Source organism: Anarrhichthys ocellatus, unplaced genomic scaffold, assembly GCF_004355925.1.
Source record: "Anarrhichthys ocellatus isolate YVR2014 unplaced genomic scaffold, GSC_Weel_1.0 scaffold11, whole genome shotgun sequence".
Taxonomy (NCBI): domain Eukaryota; kingdom Metazoa; phylum Chordata; class Actinopteri; order Perciformes; family Anarhichadidae; genus Anarrhichthys; species Anarrhichthys ocellatus.
The window spans coordinates 5,853,711-5,879,641 of NW_022280041.1; the positions used below are offsets into that span (position 1 = coordinate 5,853,711).

At 44.9% G+C, this 25,931-nt stretch overlaps 2 protein-coding genes across 3 annotated transcripts in view; both read right to left on the reverse strand.

Moving 5' to 3' along the window:
* The window catches only part of rgs12a (regulator of G protein signaling 12a), a 32,394-nt gene extending 14,106 nt beyond the window's left edge, over positions 1-18,288 (reverse strand). The window contains exons 1-4 of one of the 2 annotated variants that reach the window (XM_031850822.1): positions 18,224-18,288; positions 14,981-16,848; positions 13,307-13,399; positions 1,357-1,378 (exon numbers count right to left, since the gene is read on the reverse strand). In XM_031850822.1, coding sequence (XP_031706682.1) covers positions 1,357-1,378; positions 13,307-13,399; positions 14,981-16,783 — 1,918 coding nt within the window. In that variant the 5' untranslated portion in view covers positions 16,784-16,848; positions 18,224-18,288. Of the gene's footprint in view, positions 1-1,356; positions 1,379-13,306; positions 13,400-14,980; positions 16,849-17,700; positions 17,866-18,223 lie in introns of those variants that run through there. The other variant, XM_031850821.1, reaches the window with a different exon arrangement.
* An 803-nt stretch (positions 18,289-19,091) lies between these two features.
* Positions 19,092-22,075, reverse strand: msantd1 (Myb/SANT-like DNA-binding domain containing 1). The gene is made up of 3 exons (XM_031851438.1): positions 21,628-22,075; positions 21,229-21,525; positions 19,092-20,030 (listed from the first exon to the last, which is right to left on the reverse strand). Exons 1-3 carry the CDS (start codon positions 21,879-21,881, stop codon positions 19,739-19,741), a joined length of 843 nt encoding a protein of 280 aa, XP_031707298.1. The 5' UTR covers positions 21,882-22,075; the 3' UTR covers positions 19,092-19,738.
* Between the last annotated feature and the right edge of the window lie 3,856 nt (positions 22,076-25,931).

Below are 25,931 nucleotides of genomic sequence, written 5' to 3' on the forward strand. Positions count from 1 at the left end.
CCAAACATAATTACAAACAGAAAGTGGATAAGACTATACGGTAAAGGTCAAGGGATTCGAAAGGAAAGCTAATGGCTCTTCACTCCCACCGGTAAATGTCACACAATAAGTGAAAGTCAAAGTTCAAAATATGTTACGAGGGACGTGTGGAGAACAAGGCTAACAGTTCTGATTGCAGCCGACAAACAGCAGATGCCACTCGGGTTGGTAGGAGAGGAGCAAAGAGGGGGGGGGGGGGCTTTGGCCCCGCACAGTACCTGCTATCATGGCAGCAGATGGCCACTTTAGAGCTGTGGGCCGAGCAGGCGCAGTAAAAAAAAAAAAAAAAAAGCACCAAAGGGTCACAGTGCGATATATTACAGATACATTCTGCTGAGAGTCAACTGGTTGGCACTGTGAACGGGTACTAACAGAGCGCATCTCTGCTGTTGGGGAGAAGAGTGTAAGCTAACTGGAGTGAAACGCAGTGCTTGCACATCCTCATCTTGTCGATATGCCTGCACAAGAAGCAGGGAGGATTTACAAATAGGTGCAGTTCAACTGCGGCCAAATAAAAGCACTGTAAATAGTACATGACGTCACCAACAGTCTTTCAGAATATTACTACGGTGGCCTCGACATGACCTTTTTAAAAACACAGTATATCTCAGCAAGTAGTCCATCTGTCTTTAGTGTGTGTGAGATTTGCTTTCTTACAATCAGGCCAAATGGCTGGTTTCCCCTGGGGCCTCTGGAAGTCCCTGTCTAAAGTTTGCTGACAAGCCATTTGTTTGGACTTGTTGTGAATGTAGTGTCGAGGCTTTGGGAGACGTGTTTACCACATTGTGTGGCGCTCGGTTAATGAGATGGCTTTGGAAAGCAAACAGTCTGATGCGCATCCGCGGTGCCCTTCCTCGGTCAGCCTGTTAGCAAATGTTATTAAAAAACGGCAATGAAAGGGAGAAAGGACCAGACAGCGTGCGCGCTGGCCCCGACTGTAACCCCAAACACGCTCAGCAAACAGCCTTTGTTAATGAGGCACGCTGCTGCCTACAGTACATCATCCTCACTGACTTATTTTTATTACACCAGTTGTATTGAGCAACTACGGAGTTCTGAGTAGAGAAGAAAATGAGAAATAAAAAAAAAATGCACCGCAAGCTGGGAAAGATCAAACAGCTCCACAGTTTTAGTTTAAAGAAAAACAATGATTAAGAAAAAGCCTTAAAATCTCATCACTCTTGTGATTTAATTCAGTTTTAAGAGTTTCACTTCGACGGCTGGCGTTATTTTCCACGCTTCACATCAAATAATCCTGTTTAGATTCTTCCATAAGAGTGTTTTAAAGTAGTAGTAACAAAAGGTAATTGTACTCACCGCCATCTGAGGAAGCAGCCGACTGAAAGAGAACAAAAAGAGACATGAGTGAGAGGCTGCCCTCATGACCTCCTGTGCTGAGACAAGAAGCTGAAGATAGCCGTGATAGCAGGCATCCCACCAGTCGCTCTGAGGTGTGTGTCCTTGTGGTTTCTAAGTGAGAGTGTGTGTGAGAGGGTGTGCTACTGGGAAAGGGTTGGATCCTTACACAAGACCATTAATTTGTAAGTGGGTGGACCCCAGGCCTCTACCACACACAGCTGTTCACACCTCCACACCAGGACCCACCCTTCATTTTATACTATCCTCACGCACACAAACACAGCCCCTGAATGTGTGCATTCCTGCTAACTGCAGTCACAAAGACCAGAGCTCATCAAGGCAGAGCTCCTTGAGAGGCCGACGCTGGCCATAATGGCCCTTCTTTCACTTGCTAATCCCAGCAGTGAGGAGGTCGTGCATGTGTCGACCGCCATGAATAAAAGCCAAACAGCACAAGTCCCTCCCTTGTGGGCATGACAATTTAACGGTGACAACTTTCCATAATTGGGTGTGATTATAGCCAAGAAATAACGCTGAATCAAAACACCGCTCTGGTCTGATCTTGAGACGGATCAACAAATATTCACGTGGCAACGTTTCAGTTTGAAATCACTGCCTCGGGGCTTCTCTAAAAACCCATTTCGGTTAGGCTGATGAAGAGAGATTTAAAAGCCCAAACTGTGTAGCTGCTGTCGCAAATATATTTAAATGCAGGGGAGGATATGAGAGGCGCATCTTCGGGTTTGGTCCAAGAACACGAGAACAAAACAAACAAAAAAAAAAAACGGCGCGTTGGAGGATTCATCTGAAAAGGGGAGACTATTTCCAGAAGAGTGTCTTCTGAGCTGCCACTTCAAAGTGTGAACATATCCGAGGCTGATAATACGTCTAAACAAGGCTCCCATTGCCAGGCTGGTGCCTCGGTGTGAGCAGTACATACAGTTTGTACTTTAGTGGAGTTGCATAATACTGGACTGTAAAAAGCTGCAATAAAACAGGACAATGGAAATGAACTAAAGTGAATGTGATTGGTTTGCTTTCAGCTCAATCAATCCACCAGAAGAACAAGCTCGGACATATTCGTTGAGGCTACTGGTCGTCTGAAGGCCGGGGGAACGCAACCACGGTCATGCGTCCCGACGTGACGCTCTGTTCCATTTTTGGGAGCGACCACATGTAAAAGCTCTATCAGACACAGACCACTAATTGTCTGTCACAGCCTCTTTACAACTCTGCTGCTGCTGAGTCCAACCTCGCTATAGTCAACAACCAAAAGCCAGCCCCCCCATCCCTTCTGTGGTGGCTAGCATGTGTACAGTAATCATGGTGGACCAACATGAAGCCCAAACAGAACAGAGAGAACACCCACTCCATCTGTCCGTCCCTTTTGGGTCTAAAAACAGCGAGACCTCAAACCTTAAATACATAGATTGAGCCGTGGTTCATTTGAAAAGAACCAGACAGACATCACACGACGTGACATAAACTTTGGTTTTGAACAAAAAGGTCTCCAGGTGGAATATTATGATTTGGTGTATTTCCTGCTCTCCATTCTTTGGAAAAAATTTGACTTCTATGGTGACGAATATGATAGATATCCACTTCCTCTTATTCACAGACATGTAATATGAGTGGGAGAGTTTAATCATCATGAATAGCCTCTGGGTTTATGCAATATCTCATCGTTTAAAGCATGCTTCGTGTCAGAGGAGAAATATGTCGATGACAAATATGAATGTATAGGTTTGGTGTGCAGGCTGAGAGGCGTCTAAATGAATGGAAATGTTGCAGAATCCTGTAACCAGTCTGTGACATAGGGTTGTCATACCGCTAAAAATGAGTCCACTGGTAAAGATTTGGCAACACCAGTTCCACCGCTGTGGTGATTCTCGCGTGATCAGGGGATTTTTTCGTGTGATGTTGCGAATCCAAATGCCTTAAACCGGTAACACGATTGGGGCAGACATGGAGAAAGTGAAGGAGGCGGTTTCCAGATGAGGACGAACGGTTCAAATGTCTGTCAGTCACATAATGCAGGAAAAGTTGTTTTTCTATTGTAACACTTGAAGTCATTGTTATGAAGTTATTGTTCTCTTAAAGCCGTACTCCATTTTGGCCGGATTTTAGTTTGATTGTTTTGAATCTATTGTTTTTAACATGTGTGGCAGTTGATTGAATTGACAGTTACTGTGATATAGAAATACCACGATAGAAGCTTTTGGCAATAACGCCACACAGTTTGTTAGATTACACATCATTGTTTTAGATTTAGTTCAAAAATGATTATTTCAATTGTTGATTCATTTGCTCATGATTTATTTATTTATTTTTTCAAATAATAGATAAACAATAAAATGACAGAATGCATGTTCCCAATGGTCAAAAACCCCAAAAACATTCAGTTTCCAAAAGTAGAAAACTGAAAATCTGGAAATATTTGGCTGTTTTGCTTGATAAACAACCTAAATGATAAACACATTGCTGTTAGATCAACTAATCAATTACTTAATCAAGGACATAATGGTGAAGCATCACACTTTTAAAAGTCGACCAGGTCGGGCTGTCAAATGCACCGTGGCTGGTGTTTGTGTGTAGGAGGCTGCAGCGGTGAGACCACACACACACACCACTCGTTATTACTTCCTTTGCCCACGAATCCCCTGCAATGAGGCACACCGTCACCTCTCGTCCACCTTCCTCTGTTGACGCCTCTGGTGACGAGCTGGTCCACCATGGGTGGCTCTGCGGTGCGACAGACCCGCAGAGATCCCATTTCACCGCTGGAGTCCCCTCCTGAAAGCGGTCCACGTTAGGTTGTTATCAACCAAATGGACAAACCAATTCAAGTCACAGCGACGGAGCCGGATCTGGCTCTGGCTCTCCGGTTGGAAAATACTCTCCCAGCTTTACTGAGGTACGGCCCCCACGCCACACAGTCTGGCATCCCGGGACGCCACATGCTGAAGGAACGTAGATGATCCCTCCAAGACAGATTCATGTGTGATCTCTGAAGTGAGCCACCCGCGACACAAGCACACTTTCACCGGTGTTAAATCAAGGATAGGCCACATTTACACAAATGTCCCCCATTAACACTATTTCTGATCTTTTAAAAAGGGATTTCTATTACCTTTTGGGCTTGTTTCAGCATGTTCCTTCCCTCACAAACTGGGTTGAGATGTACCTTGCTCCACACTCCACAGTCAGATAAAAAAAACAAAAAGCCTCTTCTAAACTTTTACACAAGTCAAGGCTGATTCTAGCATCCCGCAAACAAACAACCGCGAGTCCCCACCGCTTCAGACAGCTGTTCTGAGTGGTAGAGAGGCGAGCAACAACGAGGGAGATTAATGAGAAAAGCAGCTGACTGAACAAAAGGAGTCTCTTCGTACGGAGGAGGAAGAGGAGGCTCGCTGGGCAAACCACAGTTTACTTACAGTGTTGAAGTTCCAAGTCCTCTTGAAGGAAAGTCTCTTCTTGAGACTCATTGTTCCACAGTCTGCAACACCAGCAGCACACAGACAGATTGTGTGTGTGCGTATGTGTGTATGTGTGTGTGTGTGTGTGTGTGTGTGTGTGAACGCATACCTGAGCATTCCCCACCCAAAACTCCGCAAACCATGTCTGTACAAGTCAGAGAGCGAGAGAGAGGAAGAGAGGGAGGGAGGGAGGGAAAGAACTCTGACATGGTACTGGACAGACAGAGAGAAGAAGAAGAAGAAGAGGCGGAAGGGGGGGTGAGAAGGAGGAAAGAACGATTTCCTTACGCCGCAGCTGTTGCCATGGCAACGCGCCCGACAATACATACAGCCTCCTCTGCCACAGTGGCATGAAGGAATCACATGAATTAACCTCCCCCTTCTTGTTCCTCTCACTCTCTCACTCTCTCTCACACACACACACACACACACACACACACACACACACACACACACACAAACAAAAACACATTTTCCAAACCACAGTGGCCCCCCCCCTCTTCTGTTTCCAGTCGGGGGCACTCTCTCTCTTTAGTCAGTATAAAATGGAAACCAGATGAATTTTGCCGAATCAAAATAAAAAGTTTGCTCGCCCACGAGTTGAACTCGGAGCTTCGTCAGCCGCTGTCACGGAGCGCCGCTCCCGCTCCCCCAACTTTAACAATGTCTGTTGGTGTTTATTCCTCGAGCAATTTATCTGATGTGCCGGCAAAAACAACCAATTCTGGCTCCACTCATTGCCTTCGCTGCAGCACTGCGCCTCCACATTTCTGGCAAATCTCTACAATCAGCACGCCGACTGTTTTGTTGGACGAACTCTTATTCTTGAAGCAATGGTGGCACATGAGCCAGCATTCCTTCGTCCCAATTTTGCCGTGAATAATGGAGGAGATGCGGTGTTTATTAACGGCAAGGTTTTCGTGTCCTGTTTCATTGGATTTTCACGTGGTCTATCACTTTGGAAATTGGATGTTAGTCATATGTGCACGGTTGTGTTGATGATCACAAATGACATCTTAACCTTAAAGAGAAGAATTAATGGGAAAAGGCCTCCGTATGCTTCAAACACACTGGAGCCAACTGTCTACTTCAAGCCCTGCACATTTGCCCTTTGACCTCCCTGAGGCAGAGCGTCCACTGCAGCCAGGCGAGCACATCTACGCGCACATGATGAAGAGCAAAGCACGCTGGAACTCTTCAAACCAAAGGGTCGCTCACTGAAGTGTCGGCTGCCGCAAAGTAAAGAGGTTCCACACGAGCTCCGAGCCTCCACTTGACTTTTAATCAATTCGTTAAAAGCCTTTCTGGACAGGCTCTACAGCGACAGCGACAGCACCGCTCATCACAAGAGCTAACTAATTGAATGTCAAGTTCTCCACCAGGCAATCTGTAGCGCAGACGGGAAAATAATCTCAGCCTGCTATCTGCGGCAGACGACAAACTATTCCCTGACAATAACATCAAGAGAGCGCCTCGCATGGCGGCAACTTCCTTTTTGAGGCAGAAAGGGGGCGAGGGTGCGGTGACTGATAAGATGGAGGAGACATTTCATTCCCAACCAAGCAAGGAGTGTGTGAGGGTGAAAGAGAGAGAGAGAGACCGATTTAGAGAATTATGAACCCCCCCCCCCCCCCCGACAGTATCTGAGCGGAGATAGCACGGTCAGACAACCGGGTGTTTAATTTTCGGAGGTTAAGGAGGATCCGGTGTTCTTACTGTGGGGGAAATCTTGTTTGTCGCAGCAAATCTGTCACACAATCACATTAGCAAGGATCCAATGAGGTCAGCATGCTTGTGCGATACAAGGCGGTCAGGAATGGTAAACAACACGAGCATAATTAGCGTCCCTTTAGATTTCCTATGTGTGTTATGTCCACAGATCAAGGGCAGTGATTTTGAGTCCCTTCAGACAACAGAATGTGACTCACGGTCACGCTCCGTAGGGAAATCCTATTTTTGACACGAGAGCCTCTGAAATTATGCCAGCGGTGTAATTTAACTTCACTTAAATTATGATCGAATTTAGTGTCACATATACTGGGAAATAACTTCACGTGATTTTTACTGAAAACAAGGGGACAGTAGAAGGCAGCGTTATTGCCAAACTTAAAAAAATGTAAGGCTCAGATTTACATTCAAACGTTAAGATTTGTTTTCCCCCACAGTGTACAAATTCAGATGTAAAATCTTGTCATGCTATCCATGCGAACAGATGTGACCATATTCCAGAAGCTGACGTGAGTGGGAAGCAAACACTTAAGTTGTTTCCGAGTTTAATTCAAAAACACAAATCTAGTGAAAGAGAGGTTTCTAAGATCTTGACTCAAACCTGACAATGATGCTGGGTGGATACATGTCTGGCCCTCGGCCCCCGGGCCATAAACACTCCAGACTTTTAAGTGTAATCCCCCCAGCCAACAAATGGGTTGTTCTCAATGCCGTTAAAAGACACGAGTGATTTGCATGCAAACAGAGGCCATCGCCACAATGCGTTTCATCTCTTAATCCCCCTCATCAGCGCTAAATCTTCCCCAACTTTAGCCACGGCAGATGGGTACAGCTCTGCTCTTGTCCGGATTAAAGTGGCATTACTATGATTTGTTCAGCGGTGCCGGTGTGTGTGTGTGTGTGTGTGTCTTCACCACTTGTTGCTGACAGGGAGTACCAGCATTCCTCTGGATGGAGATGTTTACCTTTTTCCCCCCGCGGCTGCTCTACTTCTCACAAAGTGCAAACCGCTATCAGAATGTGTCTTTCCCAACTTGTGACGACAATGTAAATTCTGTAAACTCTGCCTGAACCTGGACAGCTCTCATCACCGGCCCCGCTGCCCGTGGCTTCAAGAAGCCTGAAAGCATGCGTGGAAAACATGGCGTTATCGTTGGAGTAGCAAAAAAAAAAAGGAATGCTAGGTTGGAGGGAATGCTGCTAACAAATACAATACAATTTAAATTTACAAGGCACAGCTAAACAAAAATAGAATAACGTCAGAGAGGGAAACCAGTGGAACCAGTGGAACCAGTGACCACGACCCCTCCCATCTCAGTTTACCACCATAGAGAAAGGGCTGCGCTCACATGAGCCTGGAGGGCTCGGGGTGGCTAAACCACATGAGATACCACCACACCCTATTGCTGCTCTCTTTCTCCTCCATAAAAAACACCAGAAATGGACTTTCCATCCTGAAACCCGACACTTGTAATTAGTCCTGTGAGTTTTTTTACACGAAAGCGTGGTACACGGTGTTTTGAACAAAGTCTGGGCGCTCGGGTACATTCGTTGTGTGCCGACAAGGCCGAGATATAAATGAATATCAGCCTCCTGGAAGTGCACGAGGCTGCAATGTTGCCGATGACAAAGGACTTCCATGATTGTTCGCTTCCTGTGTAAGTCCCGCTGACCTTACACCCCACTGTTAATCTTTTTGGTCATGCAGGGAACCTGAGCTTATTGAGGGAGACAGGAAAACAGTTTATCCCTTTAGGCTGAGCGCTATATGATGGCATTTTGTCTCTGTGGGTATTTGGCACGGCGACAAGTGCATGTTAAAAAAAGTGACACTTGTGACACTTTCTCTTCACACAATGTATACGGCATCTGCATCTTTCCTTTAAAAACTCTTATCATATGTGCTACATGTGCTGGTCACCTTTTGCTGAAACAAATATTTCATAATATGACACTCGCATAGCGCTGCATGATTTGCATTTCAAGGCAACCGTTTTTTTTTTCCCTTTATCTACTGCCTTTAGAAATACCAGGACACATGGGGAAGGTCAACACATGAACAATGTGTGTCAGTCTACTCCACTCAAAGCAGTGAGGTCATGCAATAACCAAGCTACATAAACAGACAGATCATATTTCTTGATGTTGATGAATATGCTGTAGGAATAAATCACGAGGGAAATGTTGGTGTTTAGACTTCCGAATTAGAGCGCCAAGCCGATCCCTCACGGTATCACGGGGAGAGTAACATGGCCGCCTCGACAATTCCATATTCATGACCTCCACAGTAAGAAGTAGACCAGGCTTTGGCCTAATTCTGCGGCGACCTGCGCCTTCACTTTCCGAGCCTCGGCGCAATCCTCTCCTGTTCAAACAAGACGAGCCGTCTTGCTCAACGTCTACAAAGACTTGAAGCGTCGCCTGAGCTACAGGTGTGAGGGCAAAGAGTTGAGCAGGACGAGTGAGCGGCCCGCCGCTTCCCAGACATGTCCAAACTGTTTCCAGGGAGGTGATACAAGACTTTGGCACTTCTGAGGCCGTTCCTTGTTGAGCAACCTCCACACCCTTGGCAGCAGATTCCCCTTCAGTGGAGCAGAGACATAATAATAGTACGATTGAGGAAGATAAACAGTGAATCAACCCCATTGGTTGCGTATCACTCTTTTTCCCCCTATAGCCAATCAGCACGGGATGACGAAATGCTGTGTATACATCTTAATCCTGAATTTCGACAGATGATGTCATAGCGTCTCCGTCCAGAGATGGAGAGGCGGCTGGGTATTTTTCCGTGGTCACGGTTTTTGGGGTCAAACGGCAAACTCAGCAACCACAGCCACATCTGGTCATTGGCTGTTTGCATATTCATACACCGAGCAGCTGGACTGTTAAATAACTTCTATTCTAAGTTTTGTTGCATTAACATACTGTTGTTTTTACCTCTTTTAACTCTTGTGGGAGAAGAGAGGAAGAGAAGGAATCATACCGGAGACATTTAGAGGAATTCTATATGAATTCTATACTGGTAGCCTGAGGACACTTTTGCTGAGCGCAACTGTCCACCCACACTCCAGAGCCGGCCGTGTGATATCAGCCAGATAAACGTGTGTCGTGTTCTCCGTGCCTCTCTACAGCTAATCCTGCAGGAACGCACATATTCCTGCTCATCTTCTCAAATCATTACACCCACATCAACGACAAAGAATTCACACCACAAAGTACGGCATCTAAATGTAGCAGCTTCCTAGAATATTAATAATAATGATGATTCTACTTATTTGGTTGAAACATATATGAGCAACCCCAGGATCATGCAGTAGTCATGCAGCACCAGAAGATGATCTGATTGAGATGAGTGAATCAGAGCGGGGACATGCCTGCACAGGGGCAGAGAGAGAGGCAAGGCGAACACCACAGGCAACCATTTCAAGTTCAAACTAAACTGCGGCTATTACACGATCACCTAAACAAAACACAACGCAGGAGAATTTAGTTCCACATGACCTCTGATCTCCCTCGCGCACTGGATCTAACTTCTCCTTAATGCCACGGAGTGATGGCAAACCGAGTCACTCCTCAGGGCGAGCGCAACAGAGCACACTCCATCCAGTAAGCGACCCTTGGTGTGCAGTTTGCGAGTACAATCTCGGGTCACTTCACAAAAAAACCTTTTTAGTGCGGCGGTCTAATTTAAAGTCAGCGCGCGTCCTGATATAGACGCTTTTTTTGCTGTATAGAGCCACGCAGTGTGTGTGCGTGTGTGTGTCATGCAGCACATGAGAGTTCAGCTGGCTCTGGTGAAAACATTCCTCTGACAGACCGCACAAGCTAACCACTGTACGCCGCTCCAAAAAAAAAAAGGGGGCTACAAAGAGCCCAAAGACGGAGACGCAGGGGGTGGATGGGGATGGCACCGGTAAAGACAACAAGAGGAGGAGAAGAAGCGGAGACAGACAAAAAAAAAATGAAATAATAATAAAGACTCCGGGATTTCCTGGCAAAGACTTACAGAGCCGAGGGTCAAAGTTTGCTCCATGTATGTCGCTGGGCGCGCGCGTTCCGCTGGCTTGTCCCCTCAGCGCTGCTCCGCACGCCTGCTGCGTGTAAACCCGTCCATCCGCTGGTGCTCCGGCGGCGCGTGTGTGTGTGTGAGTGCGAGAGGACGGTGTTTGCGGGTGCAGAGAGGGAGACAGATAGCTAAACGGGGGAGGAGAGCCGAAAAAATCCTGACAGCTACTGGGAGTTCAAAAGCTCCCTCTCTCTCTTCCTCTGCTGCCGGCTCCCTCCCTCTCTCTCTCTCTCTCTCTCTCTCTCTCTCTATCCCTCCCTCCTCTTTCCCTCTCTGTCTTCATGCCTTCCCTTGGTTCCTGCTACGCCCACAAGATAGATCCATTACCCGCAGGCGTGCAAACAAGAGCCGCTAATGTCTCCACACCTAAGAGGAGAGGAGAAACTTCACACTCACGGAGCAGGAAGAGGTTCCCCAAATTTCTTTCCCAGCAGGCACCTATGCCTGAATAGAAACAACGTGCTTTGACGAAAGATGTGCTCACGTGCAGGAGGAAGAAGTTGGCTTGTAGTGGCTGTGTTGGGATGTGGGGGGCCGATTTGCAGCAGAGCTCCACTCCACCTGGATGCAAGACCAGCAGGTACAAAGCAGCACATGCTTAAACATGCCCCAACATAAGGGGATCAGACTACGAAAGCCCAGCGTGCATCACACACGTCAATAAACCCTCTGTGCCATGAGGACAGTCCCTCAGATAATCCTTCCCAACAATACACAAGTTAGGGAGACCATAAAGAGACCACTTCAACCCCTCGAGGTCGTACTCCCACGCTGAATATGTAGAAGCAAGGAGTCACTTGAGGTCAGCAGCTCAGCCGTCTCCTGTCTGATGCAAAGGCTCTTCAGAGAGAAGTTTACAAGATCTGTTGCCCAAGTAAAACCACCAACTACATGTGTAAGTCTTTGTAACGACACACTTGGTAATGTCATTGGAGTGCTTTTGGTTTGCCACCATCGGATCTCTTGACCATGAACCCAGGGTGAAGCTCAGCCTTTGAAACAAGAGCCCCGGGGGCAAGTGTGAGGATCTAACCGGATCTTTGGTGACCGTAAAAAACATCCCCTATGGTGCCTACCATGACGGAAAACTGCCCTTGGTAAAAATGACTGTTCTTGATGATTAGATGCAGTCTGAACTCTTATTGAGCCGGATGAACCACGAGAACAGATTCTCTGATTTCTTGGATGCTATCTCACAGGAAGTAGAGTGATATCATCTCCAGATATCAGCTAATCAGATTAGTGCGACAATCTGCGTGTTTGTCTGCCGGCATTGCAGCACAGAACTGAAGCCGATCAAATTTAGAAATACTGTTGCCATTATATCGTTACACGGTGCCCACCAGTACGCACTTCCAACAGAAACATGTCCAGGTGAGGACATATGTTGGTTATGACTCTTTGAGAATCAAACTGCAGGGACCCTGATCCAAGCTGTTTGTCATGTGGGGAAATTGAACGTCTACCTCTCTTCCCTCCAACAACTCCATGTCGATACGGCTCTGTGCAAAGCAAACAGCAGACAACTCTGTTTGCACAGCCTGTGTTCCACTGTTACAATGGAAATGGATTTCCTATTCAGGTTTTTTAAAAAGTGGCTTTTTCAGACAATTAAACATCAACATTCTTCTGTTTGTCATCAAGAGAAACATGGGGATATGTCCCACACCAAGGAGCACTAGCCAAACTCAGCTGTCTTCATTCAGCAGCCAACATGTCGGCGCTTGATAACGTCACGTTACCCATGATGCTTGCATGCGAGAGGCCAGTGTTTTTTTTTGACATGACTGATACGAGACAAACACAATAGACTCCGTTTCTCCCCGTTGGTGTCATAGCAGCTCCTGATAGAGTAGGTGTGTGAAGTCTAAGGTTTGTACACACATTGCGTAACGAAGAACTCAACACAATTACTACCAAGTGTGAAAGCAACCTGCTTTTGGTCCAGCCGCTGCTATTTTGTTCAGTGAAAAATAGTTCCACATAACAAGTGTAAGGTAGAGAAGTGTACTCTCTGAGTACAATGTGTGGTCCGTGAGCGTTTGGCATTTGGTTTGTTGTTCATGTGCTTTTTAGAGCAGCTATGACATGTAGGATGGCTCCGGTGTGCGCGTGTTTTGTTTTTTGTGTGCGAGTATGAATCAGTGTGCATGATGAGTAATGCCTGCATGCGAGCGAGAGAGAGAGAGAGAGAGAGAGAGAGAGTTCCTCAGCGACATTAACACGAGAGAATGTGAGCACGACATATTGGGTCGCGCAGCAGTGCTCATTAGCGAAGGCCAAACAAACAGGACCGCGCCTCTGGTGCGCACACAAAGACCACTTTGTGAGCCGCCCCGTGCCACAAGTTTAGCAGCGAACGCAGAGTTCAAGGTGGCGGAAATGAAAGGTTGAAAAAGAGCTGAAAGTGGAGCAGCATGAGAAAGAGGGGGGGTCAACTGAACGTCCACATTAATAGAGCAGACCACTTGAAAACACGCTGATGATTTTTTGTGGAAGACAAACAATGAATCATATTAAAAGCTTTGAATATATGAATGTTCCGATTCAAATACGATGAAGAAAAATAAATAAAATACAGAAGATAAACCTCTGAGGAAAATAAAAGAAAAATAAATAAAAACGTGTTGCCTACCTCTAGGTCGTCCAGTGATCGTGCCAAGCTCATGCGTTTGGAGGAGCGGCGTTTGGAGGCCCGAGCAACACCCAGACCCCAAAACCTGGAGCCCTGTGACAATAAAAGGAGTAACAGATGAGCAAAGACCATAGACAGCATATTCACACTTATCCTTGTACTTCATTATGAATAAAAGGAAATTCAATTAAAATCAACTTCATTAAATTAAATTGTATTGTCAGTACTGGTCTGGATGAATTACCAAAGCTAGAAACCTCAGATTTCCTACAGAGCTTCTGCATTTACATGTCATGTTATTTATTACCTGAACTACTACAACGCTGTTTCAAAAGTAACGATACAGCACTGACTTCACAGTCTACCATAATATAGATCAGACAGAACATAGTTTTCTGCCTATTGTCACTTAAGAGAAGATAAAGCAGTTTCGCCCATCGCCCCTATTCTTATGATTGGCGAGGCGGACTCTAATGTTTGAAGGAGAGTTTAAGAATGGCAGATAATTACCGCTGCATGACATGCGGGCTCTACCCTGCAATTTGCCCGGCTTCCTGTGGAAGATCGTCTCCTTTCAGAACTAATGCAGGACACAATCTGCTTCATAAACACAGCTAAAAGGCTTTGCTTGAATAAGGCATAAAAACGCCAATAAATGGCATAAATGAGAAGAAGAATATAGATCGGGAAGGAGATAAACATCTGTATACAATAACACGCACGGCCACATCAAAACAAATGCCAAGGAATTGGCTGGACGTTAAACAAACATCTGTCAACATCTGGAAACTAACAGCTGAAGAGGTTAAAGAAAAGGAAACGATCACCTGCAAGTTGAGTAACACAGAAGAGGAATTTAAAGGAAACTGGAGTAAATACGTCACTGTTAACTGGGCAAAAAATGACCTGAATTTAGATTTGTAGCTGTTTAGCATGGTTGCATACATGTCTAATGACTAATTGCATGTATCCCCTTGGCTGACAAAGTTAAATAAACTCTGAGATACTGCGTACACATCATGGATTTCCTCGGGGAGCCTCATTTCCGGGACTCTATGGATGCACAGAGCCATCTTGTGGGCAGAAAGGACAGTTACATTAAAAATCCCTCTCTCTCTCTCTCTGCATGTTTATAACAATGACATCATTGACTTAAAACAGGTGCTTTCTTGAGTTCAATTCACACTCAGCACCAATTGACTGCTGAAAAAGGTGTGTTGTATTTCGTTGTATAGGTGCCGCCAAAAAACAGGCTCGCTAACACCCCCTCAGTGTCTGGAAAGTCAACTCCGTCTGACCATTTAATACTTCCTGTGTCGCCGTGTTGAACATGAATGAAGTACAGAAACAGATGTCTTGGTGTGACCCAGCTGCCAGTGGAGCTCTAAAATGTCACCGTGTAAGGATTTCTCATTAACACGTGGCTAGAAAAAACAAAATATGCAAAGATATGAGAGCAGAAACAAGCGCTCCAAATCCTGTGATATCTAGAAAAAGTACACACAAATCAAGTTTTGATTTAAGGTAAATAGCCACGGGTAAAATGTTTTTACCTTCTTTATAATCAAAATGTGAATGAATTTGAAACTCTTCAGGCTTCTAAAAAGTAAAATAAAACACCCAAAAATTGCAGACTTCAGCTTTAAAACGTATTTATTTTTTTGTCTTACTTACATTTTTGGTACCGTCACCTTTCCGCTGTTTCTCTCTCTGCTCAAGAAACCTTCTGGTCCATTCCTGTCTGGGAGGGAGCATCATGACCTCTGCTGAGCAGTACCTGTCTGAGGGGATCTGGTTCATGGGGGGCGGCAGGTTACTTGTGCCGGTGCTCAGGCCGGGGCTGGAGGACCAGCTGCTGGTCACCGGAGGCTCAGGGTTACCGCTCAGGGCTTTAGACCACTTTGGCTTTGAGAACCACCTTTGGCTCCCTCTGAGAGGGTCTCCAAAGAAGTTTGCTTTTTTGCTCAGCGGCAGGGGAGGTGGTGGGGGCTTGAACTGGAACTCGAGCCTGGGTGGAGGACCTCCGTAAAAGCTATGAAGAGAATCGGGTCCGGGTAGGGACTCCGAAAGGGAATGTGTGCCGGCACTGTTCTCGGGATTCAGTTTTTGCCCGTTCTTGGAGAGGTTTATTGGGGTGAGGTCTTCAGCCCGGGGATAATCCCATGGACAGCTGGGGAGGTGGGCTCCAGGGTGGTTTCGGATGGCAGAAGGGAAATCCCTGTCCGCTCTCTCCTCGGGGGGCGACGCATTCCCAATCCCACTGTCCCCATTGCTGCTGGCGCTGCCTTGTTTGCCGGCGCTGCCGATCTCCTTGGCTTGCTGCTGAGTCTCCATGTCCAGTTTGACTCGAAGCCTCTCCACGGCCTCCCCCATGTCACTGTACAGCACTGTGACGAAGTGAAGAACATCTGGCGGAGTGTGAGGGAATTCCAGGCAGCCCAAGGTATCTGGATCGGGAGTGCAGTCGAAGCCAAAGCGTCCGGCAATGCCAATGTGGTCGTCATGATTTCCTAGCTCTGGGTCGATGAAGAACACGTGGCAGGAGGCCCGCAGAGGCCCGTCCTCGGGCACGCGGCCGTTGATTATATGCGCTGTAGTGACCAGGCATAAAAAACGGGGGTCTTCAGCACACACGGCCCCTAAAACCAGGTTCTCGGCGGGCAACGCCGCCAAAACAGCTCCGGCGTCATCACAGAGTCGGATGCAGTCGAACATGATCTTCATCATCACCAGACTATGGGTGTTCTGCTCCATTCCCAGCAACCGTATTCGCTCCCGGATGGCTTTCAAACAGTCCTCCTCCGATTCGGTGGTGTTTAAAATCAGCTCTGTGGAGCTCAGGTAGCCCACCACCAAGGTCATGTTTAACATACTCCAATCTGGTTTAGCTTCATCTGTGTCCGTAAACACAGAGTCCGTGTCCCCCGCTCTGGGAGTTCCCTCCTCTCGCTGCTCAGCTAGAGAGTTCCACTGTTGCCCACCCCACTGCAACCATTGCGACATATCGGGCTCGGACACCGGCCTCAGTTTGGCCCCGCTGGCAGGACTCCAGTGAAAGGAGGAGTTACTCGAATCGTGCGAGATGGTGCGGAGAACACCTGCCTTTTGGAAAACACCACTTTTCGGGCCGATCCCAAACTTTGCGTCATTGAGAATGGGGTTCCCCATGATTCGGCTCGCAGCAAGCACCACCAACTGCAAGGGCCCCGTGCAGCTGCCAATCAGCTGCACCACGGTCTCATGCAGAGCGGTGGACACATCGTTCCCATTGATGGCCATTATGTGATCCCCCTGTTTGAGTCCCACCAGGTCCGCGGGGCTTCCCTCCAGGATGCCGCTCAACAGGCACGGCCTCTGTCCCGAAATAGTGAAGCCATACCCGGCCCGACCGCGGGTGACCTCCACGCCCCTCAGCTCACCGACCGCGCTTAAATCCAGACGCCTCCTCGCGCCCTCGGGCTGTCCCTGTATCCTCATCTTTGTTGTAGGGTGCTGTGAGATCCGGCGAGTTGGAACTGAAGCACTATTGTGTTGTTGTCATCCTACAAAACAAAGTGGGGAAAAAACAGGATGACACTTTAAAAGCAGTTTGTTTGCCGTACATGAAATTATACCCACAAAAAAAAAAAAAAAAGAACAGAAGTATTATCACACAGGGTCAGACAATAATTCAGTTGCTCTCAACAGAGACATGTGTCAAATTCCTTGGCATTGAATTGAGTCTTGTCAAATTGTAAAAATAACACCCATCACAGTTTCCCAATATCATGTCCAAACAACAAAGATATTTAGTCTACAGCCATTTGACACAACATAAAGACAATCTTTACTTTTGAGAGGCTGTAACGAGCTAAAGACCCAATTTGTGCAAAAACTAACTTAAACTATCAAAAAAAAATCATCTAAATTGTAGCTAAACCTTTCTCTAGATTACACATATAATAAATATGTGCAGTTGAAATTTAAAATATACACTTAAATAATAATTCTTGTTGAGACAATTTGGTTAAAAATCATACATACAAATATACTAAAGTAAAATATAAACCGAATAAAAAACTGATATCAATCTTTTTTAAGCAATTATCTGTCAGAGATAAAGCACACACAGCTGGCCTAGCCCCCTCCACCCACTCCCCTAAAACAGAGTGCCAGCTGGCTCTCTACTCACAGCAACATTTAGATGAGAGCCAGCCTCTTTGGTTTCGGTCAACCACTGTTTATAAATGTTCCACTACTCTGCTGACCGGACAAGTTAAACATGGAGCCTTGTGTTTTTGTTTTTATTTTGTATCAATTATAATAAAAAAAAACATGACGTTACGCTCGCATTTAACGCCAAATCCGAAACTATCGACACAATGAGGCTGCGTGAGGACTAACTTTTTAATTACCTTTTTGCGGGAGTGAAAAGATCCACAAACGCTGCCTCGGGTTTAACGCTGCTTAACGCCTTAAAAGTTGACATTTTCACTTTAAACGTCCATTTTTTATTTTTTTTCCCCTGCCGTGATTCAGTATTCCATATGGCAACGCGCGCGAGCACCGCCGCCCTCCATTCGCTCGAGGCGGAGAACACAAAGCGTCTTTCATTGTAACCATGACAGCGTAACGTCTCTGGAACACGTGACCTCCCTCTCTGGCCAATCACCACGTGTGTCACGTTCAATATTCAAACCTTTGGAGTGACGCTATTGGCTGATGGTGATGACTGCTGACAGTCTTCATTTTGCAAATAAATCTCCTTTAACAAGCATTTAGGTTGTTTTTTTTACTAAATAACGCCACTTAAATATGGAAATAGTGTGATTTAGCCAAAGTGTAAGCTCTGTTATCATCCCGGAAATATGTCACATTTTAAAATGCACACAAACATTCAATGTTGATAAGTTCTCAATATAAATTAAAAACACTCACATTATTAGTCTTACCTATATGATTTTGCTGTTACTGCAGTATCTCCCAATCACTGTGCATGTGGTTCTCCCGCCCTGCTGCCTCTTCCACACAGGAGCAGCATTGACTGTGGTTTGTCTGTGAACAATACCTCTGTGGTCAAAGGGCGGCAACGGTTGCACTGTGACATGGCTTTATTACACATGTGCAGCAGCCCACACATTTGCAAGAGAGAGGGTTTGATAAAAGATATCGCATTGTGATTACTGATAAATGGCCTGATGCTATTTGTCATGAAGGAATTGTTTATTTCCTATGTTTTTTGAAACAGCAACATCACAGGTAGCAATATTTGCTTCACATCTTGAACAAACAGTATTGCATTTTCCTTTTTCATGGAGCAGAGACTTCCATGGAGTTGGTGTAGTGTGCGAGGAAACTAACTTAATCCCCAGTTTCTCCAAATCCTCTTAAAATAGGCTGAAAGGCAGAGACTTTAACATTTCGGCTCTATCAGGCCTTGCCTTCTGTGTATATTTGCATGTCAATAACTAATCTGCAGTAAAAATGAAAGACAATAAATAAGGGTAGACGGTGTGTTGTTTTATTCAGCAGAAATACACATATGAACAGGACATCTTTGCATATTCTAGCATTGAAATCTCAGAAAAAAGCGTTTCTGTTTCCGTCTCCATTTGGCCTACAGGCCTTTATCTAAGCCTAAAAGCACAATGCCGTCCTTGATTAAACTGCATGTCATTTGTTTGTCCTAAGTCAGTCCAATTAGTGGCACTAGTGGCAGTCCAATTATGCGTCACTGTGATCACACAGACAGGCAGAGAGCCCGTCTGTGTGATCACAGTGACGCATAATCTGAATTTGCTGGATATGAAATATAAAAATGAGTCAGTGGACTCAAAAATTGTATGATTTTTTATTTATTGCAGCTAAATAAGATTCACAAAATAGACATGTCTGTGGGCTGCAGCCGGTCATGTTGTCATTTGTTGACAACATTTCCAATCCCTTCATTATTGCCTCAACTTCTGGTTCTTAATACTACAAATTGTCCTGTTTTGGCATTAACGTTATTCAACTTGTAATTATCCTGGCACAGTGAAAAAGTAACAAGATAAGTTTTTTTTTTTTTGCAACGCTGTTGTTCCCACAGTGATTTTAATAGGATACTTGACAAATTATCACGACAGGAGATCTGATACAGCTATCCCTACAATAAAAGCCCACATAGGGGCTTAACATACATTAAATGTTTAAATGCCAGCATATGTCATTATGGTTATTAACATGGACCATTCCACTTATGATATGCAGGCTGAGGACACTTTCAGAAATGATGACAGTACATTTTTTGTAACTCTGCACTGATAAGAGCTATACTTTGACATACGCAAAATGATAAACCTTTAAAATGTTCTGTGTTGAACTGAAACCCAAAATAAATGTTATTATTTTTCTTGCTTCAACGAGGCTATAAGTGAGGCAAGACCATGATCTCTCCCCGGCCACCCTAACGCTTCATGGTTTCACTGGTTCTTTGATCCCACTTTGACCCCATGATGCTGACGTGGCGGAGGGAGGTTGGATCATCTTCTCGAGAAGGTTCATCATACGTTCCTGCAGCTGCAGACACTGCACCTGCAGGAGGTTCTGTTGTTGCATGGCTCGACGGACCTCCCGGCACGTCTCCTCTATGGCCCGGCTCGACTTCCTCTGTTGCTGTAACATGGCCTGCATCACCCGCAGTTTCTTCCTCTTTATGGACAGCTGCTTGTTGGCATGTCTTTTCCTGGCTGAAGTAGGGTGGGAGCTGGAGAACAGAGAATGGGCCTTTTAGAGCAGACAGGGTCTCGTGGTAAGAGATCACCTCTAGGTGCAAAGAGCTCATTGTTAGTCCTTCGATCTAGAACAGGTTGTTAACATCAGCAACTCTCTCCAAAACCAAGAAATCGTTGAACCTGAGTACCAAAAGTACTTGAAAAATACAGAATAAACTAATTAAATTAGCATCGATGTAAACAGGAACTAAGTCAAAATTTAGTTAAGACCAGACCCAAAGTAAATGTTTTACCACATCAGCTGCTAAAACATTGCTAAACACCAAACCAAACAGTCAACTAGCTACCACTAGAGGCCGCAAAGCTCAAGCTAGCTGAAGATAATCATTCTAAGTCAGACTTGGTTAAAGACAAATGTACCGACTGTTCCCACCTTGTTACGTCATATATGTGTACGTTCAAAGAAAACCATGTGTAAAATTTGAAATTGCAATAAGAGAGCCAAATCTGATGATAAACACAGCTAGCCTCTGTTGAAGCTACATTTACTCCCCCAGCTGTTTCCTGTAATTGAAACATATCAATTTGGAAAAACTAACATCATAGTAATTTAGTTTGTTATCCCACGTAAATAAGGCAGCAGCAAAATCCCATCATTAAGGATAAAAAAACAGCTAAACTACTCCTGCTAAAAAGGTAACTAGCCTAGCTTAGCAGATTAGCTTTCTACACTTGGAGAACTCATGACTTGCTGTGGTTAAGCTGTTTTTAAATCACATATTCATGAACTTGTAAATAATTATATTCAGTTCAGGGCAAAGAAGAGGGAATACATCATGTTTAATTTGTATTGAATGTTTTCTAAATCATGTGTTCTCCGCTCATGTTCCCTGAAGTTTGTCTTGCAATGGTTATTGTTGTTTGTTTGTTGTAAAATACTAAAGAGAAAACTTCGATCCCCTTTTTCTCAACTTCACTTCTTGCTGTAGTTACGTTGCTCCGCTCTCTACGGTGCAGCTCCACAAGTTGTTCCTAATGACACGTTTACTTGTGAGTTTATGATATGATATTATCTCATATGACAATATCATATAAATCTCTTTCTCTCTTATCGGCTCAGAAAGACGACAAGATATGGCTGAAAGCTAACCTTGAGCTTTTGCCATTTTGTTTTACTGTTGCTTTTTGTTTTTCTCTTCTTCAAAAATATACATCACTAGTTCCTGTTACCTGGAGTCCTGCGTGTGTGTCTCGCTGTCAGAGCTCAAAGAGTCCAGCTCTTGTTTTATCTCCATCTCATCTGAGGAGCCTGTGTACTCTGGCAGGAATCCCAGCACCGCCTCCTCGCACTTGGGCAGCAGGTTGTCTGTAGACTGGGAGGAAGTGGAGGGACCTGCACCGGAGGCCTGAAACTCCAAAGAAGTCACACGCCCGTTCTCTAGTGGCTTGGAGAGGATCTTCTCAATGGCCTTGAAATACGGCCAGTCCGGTGTCTCCCCACTTTCACAAACTACGGCTTTCAGTCGCCTGTTGGATAAAAAAAACAAAAAAAAACAGATATTTAAAGTCATGCAACAGCTGGAGTTTGTTGTCATACCTCTGATTGGCCATTTGGATCCGGGAACTTGCCTGTATTGAAATGACATGTTGGTGATTTTCATCTTGATCTCCTCTTTGAAGCGCTGCTCTCCGGTCAGCTGGTAAAACCTCTGGGCCATCTTCTCGTAAACCTTGGCGTTCCTCTTGCTCATTTTCAGTTCGGGGTGGTGTTCCTCCCACACGTACAGGAGGGCTTTCATTTCCCCGTCGGTCCAGTTCGGGGCCCGCCGGTGTTTGTCACTGTGACCCGCCATTAGGTAGCTGAAACCGTCCTCTGCTGCCATTTTTCAAAATGGTGTCTCTTGGCCTGTTTGCAGAAACAGGATCTTTAGTGGTTGTATTTGAAAGCCTTTTACTGTGCTAAGAGCCGTGTTGGATCTGCAGCGAGGGAGTAATACATGCATGCAGGCACACACACCGTCCTGCCTGTGCCCTTCCCCCTAGCCTAGCTGAAAGAGGACTCAAAATGGGGCCTAAGGCGGGAGAGGAATCCGGTTAAAAGCTTTTAGTGGTGCGTGATGTCACCGTGACATCAAGTTGCCTTGGCAACGGCGAGGGGAGGACTTCATTTTCCCTCCCTCTCCTCTAACCACTCCCATCCGCTCTCCTTTTCCTCTCCACTCTGCTCCACTGGCAGCACAAAAAGCTTTTAGCTGAAAGGCAGCAGTGTGAGCTGCATGAGATCGCTGACAGTTTTGAAATATGAGCCTCTGGGGAACGAGGGAGAAAAAAAAAAAAAAAAAAGGAGTGCTGAGGGTATGTGTTTCCCTGGCAACGAGGCACCGGATTTGGTCGTCAGCCAACACACTGCTCCGTTTAAAAGCTTTTAATAATAGAGTCATTTTGAGACGGACGGCGGAGGTTTTGCTGGAGAAGAGAGGAAGACACTTCCAGGCTGCAGATTAGCCCTAAAAGGCAGGAAAAAAACAGCTCACTGAAAAACTGTGAAACACTTAGGCACCATTGCAACACAATACAAAATGCTGACTGCTCTGTAATCTGTAATCAGCTTTCTATTCATAGCCCTGGGTTGAAGACAATGGAGCCCTGCAGGAGGGGTTTCTCTGACCAGTTGGAGACCCCCTCCCCCATTTACATCTCAGCAAGGAGGCAGATCTCCGTCCACCCCCATCTCAAGCGCCCTAATCTATACCATATTATGTGCATTTATTCTCTTGCTCCCCTTCTCTCTTCCGCCCTCTTTGTTCCCAATCTTTCTTTCAAGAATATTTATGCATCAAAGCCACACTGCACAGAACTCAAACTGCTCCCTCCCCTGCAGCATTTTGCCATTTTCTTTGTCTCTCCATATTGCCTTTTGCCACCTAAAAAGTGCAGAAACGGTGAGGCACTAACACACAAGCCCCCCCCCCCCCTCACTTCATCTTTATTAGTGCCACTAGTTGCCGTCAGTGCGGCTTAACTCAGTTCTGGCCTGATTAGACATTTGACCCATCTGCTCCTCAGTAACCTGACAGGCGGCCGGTGCATTTTCAAGCTACAAATTTGCATCTTTGCCCGATCCATCACATCTGTCACTGAAGACAGACGTTAATTATCTCTGCGGTTACAGAAATGGAAGGGCAAATGAAAGTCGCTGTGAAAGGTTTGTTTTACCACCGATGCCTCCAGTGTGCAGTTAAAATGCATGCTTCTAAAAAAGTGAATCAGTCTTTTGGTTATGGGTTTATATTCATTGCTTTCTGACTCCCTTTTGAAAGGTTGTGATTGTTGCCTTGACAGTTTTCGTTCAGAATTACAGACAGGGTAGGTGTGTTTCTCTCACAGGACAATGTAAATAGTCATTAACCCTTGTTCGTTTCAATATCATGAAATCCTCTTGCTGGGGTCCACTATAATTGTGTTTAATTATCTCCGTACATTTTTTCATTCATTAAAGTGGAAGTAATCCAGACTACTAATCCAGGAGCCAGACTAATCTACAGATAAACTGCTCATGCGCCGCTATTGTCTTGAAGTAATGTACCCACATCTGCGGTATAACAATCCCACTACATTGTAAAATGTAACTACAGGATCTAATTTCCAGGAGAATTTTACAGATTTCTAATTTCATCTTGCTCATAATGGTTGAAAATATCTCTATAACTGCACTATCTATCTGTAACACAGTAACGTTTGCAAGTAAATGTGACCACTGTACAGTTTTAAAAAGGTCCAAAAAAGCAGTTTAAATATATTGTATCAGTTTAAATGGATTGTATCTGTGTGGTGCTGCTGGATGATTCATTCAAATAAATCCAGTGTAACATAGAACACAAACATAAGGAAAAACTGATTTCTTGTTTTCCATTTGATAGTCCCACTTCACTATACTGTAGTATATGCAAGTTGCATGTATTTTGTACTGCGTACTAGTTTCTGCAGTGCAACATGCTTAATCTTTCCCCTCTTTTGCTGCTTGAGTCTTTTTTGGTCTGTTACAGGCATGTCCAAAGTCCGGCCCGCGGGCAGATTTTATATGTCCCGCACCTTCTGTCTTAAAATGCGTTATTTATGGCCCGCCAGCACAGTCAAAACGGAATGAATAAATCATACAAATTCAACATGCAATTCCTCTTTTTACCTCATGGTGGCAGCACCACTCTGTAACTGTCTGGCTGTTTGAAATTGGCTCTGACCCTTGACCTGTCATGGCTACGGCAGGTAAAAAAAGGAAAGTCGATAACGAGGGCCGCCGCTTCCAGGAGAGGTGGAGATCGCAATATTTTTTTCACCGAACACCGAAACAACTGTGTCTGCCTAATTAGTCATGAGACTGTTGCCTTGTTTAAGGAATATAATGTAAAGAGACACTACGAGACCAAACATGCTAATGCTACAACAAGCTATCAGAGAGCGACCGTGCTACAAAAGTGAAGCAATTTTTACATTATCAAATCTGGCCCTCTTTGAAAAAAGTTTGGACACCCCTGCGGTAAAATAACAATGTCAGGAAGTAAAGTGACATTTTTCATTCATTCAACCTGACAAAATTACGTTCTTGTGGGAAGAAAAGAAAAGAAAAGGCAACAATGTAACTTCTTTACATTCTAATAGAATGTAAAGAAGTTACATTGTATCAGAATGTAGCTTCTGTACATTCTAATAGAATGTAAAGAAGCTACAGTGTATAGAATGATTCTATTGAAGTTATTCCTTTTTAAAATGTTTTAGACGAGTCACTAATCACTTTAAAATAGTGATCATAGCTGGTTTAACTTACAGACATGAGATTGATCTTCTCATGTCACTCTCTTTATACAATGATATAAATTCATCCCCGTTTTATCTACAAGGCTACTTGTATTGTTTAAAATAATGTCAGCAGGGACTGTTGGCCCTTGGGCATTTTCACATTATCAAATCTGGCCCTCTTTGAAAAAAGTTTGGACTCCCCTGGTCTGTTATGACCAGTAGCATATGTGGCTAATGTTAGCTTATGTTAGCAAACGGATTCTTCTCCACTTCTTCTCTACCGTTACACAAAGCTTTAGCATTTAGCACCAATTTGCATTTACAGTTTGCCACAGCGTCTGCAAACAATGGCGACAGTGCTAACAGAGTCTTACCTGGGGGGGAAAGGGGGGTGCACTAACTAAAAGGCAGGCCGGCAGGTCGGCTATGTCAACAAAGCAGAGAGAAACTCAGATTACAACACAAACAAAGGACAAGTGACTTAATTCTCTGCTCAGGTAGACATTACTTCGTTATATCTTTATATTACAAGCTGTTGTTTGATGCTATATAAACTCTCTGAATGTTGTACAGCAAACATTTAAAGTAATGAAAGCTGGCACTTATATGGACTTCAATAAACACAAAAGACCTTACATATAAAATGAAGGAGTAAACCAGAGTAAAGTTCTGTTATCTCTTTGAACCTTAGAAAAACGTTTAATGCAAATTTGTGCACATAAAACACATACATACAGTACAGTGCATACAGTAAGTATAAAGTATAAATGCTTTTAATGTTGTACATCTCATCTATTGTACCTCATAATAAACCGGTCCACAATGGACCGAATGCAAACTAACTGGACCACTTTGGCCAAAGCTGGATCCACAACCAGAGATAGTCTTCTGCACCCGCTCATGGCAAAAACTACATATGACGAAAACAACTGATGAGCACATTTTGTAGTGTGATTAGAGCATTTGAGGCTGGTGTGTGTGTGTGTGTGTCCTCCACAATAATACAGGAGATACAAGCTGTCCGGTTCATTTTGATACTAAGTAGAAAGCTCTGTGCAAGTCTGAGCTCAGGCAGGCGGTCCAATCTTAGCTTTTTGGGAATTTACTCCTCCTGGTGGGGGGGGGGGGGGGGGGGG

Coding starts and splice junctions, on each gene's coding strand:
- msantd1 (XM_031851438.1), bottom strand. CDS start 21,881: ATGGCAGCAGAGGACGGTTTCAGCTACCTAATGGCGGGTCACAGTGAC. Junction 21,526..21,627: donor AACATGTCATTTCAATACAG/GCAAGTTCCCGG, acceptor TTTATCCAACAG/GCGACTGAAAGCCGTAGTTT. Junction 20,031..21,228: donor ACACACACGCAGGACTCCAG/GTAACAGGAACT, acceptor TCTGTTCTCCAG/CTCCCACCCTACTTCAGCCA.